The 821-nt window shown below is 60.8% G+C and overlaps 1 protein-coding gene across 1 annotated transcript; it reads right to left on the reverse strand.

Moving 5' to 3' along the window:
• Positions 1–68: 68 nt before the first annotated feature.
• LOC104916111 (voltage-dependent L-type calcium channel subunit alpha-1D-like) lies at positions 69–815 on the reverse strand (the record flags this gene model as incomplete). Its single annotated transcript, XM_010727093.2, has 3 exons — positions 651–815; positions 425–567; positions 69–314 (listed from the first exon to the last, which is right to left on the reverse strand). Coding segments are annotated over exons 2-3 (334 nt in total), but the record flags the coding sequence as incomplete, so codon positions are not given.
• Between the last annotated feature and the right edge of the window lie 6 nt (positions 816–821).

Here is an 821-nt window from a genome sequence, read left to right on the forward strand (position 1 = left end):
TTTCAGGCAACCAGGGGCGTCTCTGGAGTGGCAGAGATGGGAGATTGTCACGGTGCACGGCAGGAGACATCCAATGGGGATGGGGGGGAGTCCTGGGCGAATTTTAGGGGGGGGGTCCGTCAAAGATCCTGGTGGGAGGGGGAAAGAGGGGCAACCCTCACCAGAACCGATGAAGAAACAGGTCTTGTGCATGCGGCCGATGAAGAGCTCGAGGCCGATGATGGCGTAGATGATGATGACGAAAAGCACCAGCAGGGCGATGTGCAGCAGCGGCACCATGGCCTTCATGATGGAGTTGAGGACGATGTGGAGACCTGGGAGAACCCGGGAGAGTTCAGCATGAAGCTTAAGGATAGAGGAGGAAGAGGGGAATCAATCGATGTGTCACCCCCCCCCCACAGATAACAGCCCCTCCCCAGCTCACTGGGAACGCCGGAGACGAGGCGCAGGGGTCTCAGGACGCGGAAGGCGCGCAGAGCTTTGACGTCGAAGCCGCCCGGTTTGCCGCTCATGTGATGAGCTTCACCCGGTTTGTGGGACACCTGCTCCAGGATGACGCTGAAAAGCCTGAGGGGGACAACGAGGGGGGGTCGTGAGGGGGTCCTCACCTCTTTGCGCCCCCCCTCCCCCTCCCGAGGACGGGGTCTCACCCCACGATGACGATGACGAAGTCGAGGAGGTTCCAGCCGTTGCGGATGTAGGCGCTGGGGTGCAGCACCAGGCCGTAGGCAATGATCTTCAGGAACGTCTCCACCGTGAAGATGATGAGGAAAACGTACTCCACTTGTTCCTAAGGGGGGGGGAGGACGACAAGGGACGGG

This window comes from Meleagris gallopavo, unplaced genomic scaffold, assembly GCF_000146605.3.
Source record: "Meleagris gallopavo isolate NT-WF06-2002-E0010 breed Aviagen turkey brand Nicholas breeding stock unplaced genomic scaffold, Turkey_5.1 ChrUn_random_7180001869824, whole genome shotgun sequence".
Taxonomy (NCBI): Eukaryota; Metazoa; Chordata; class Aves; order Galliformes; family Phasianidae; genus Meleagris; species Meleagris gallopavo.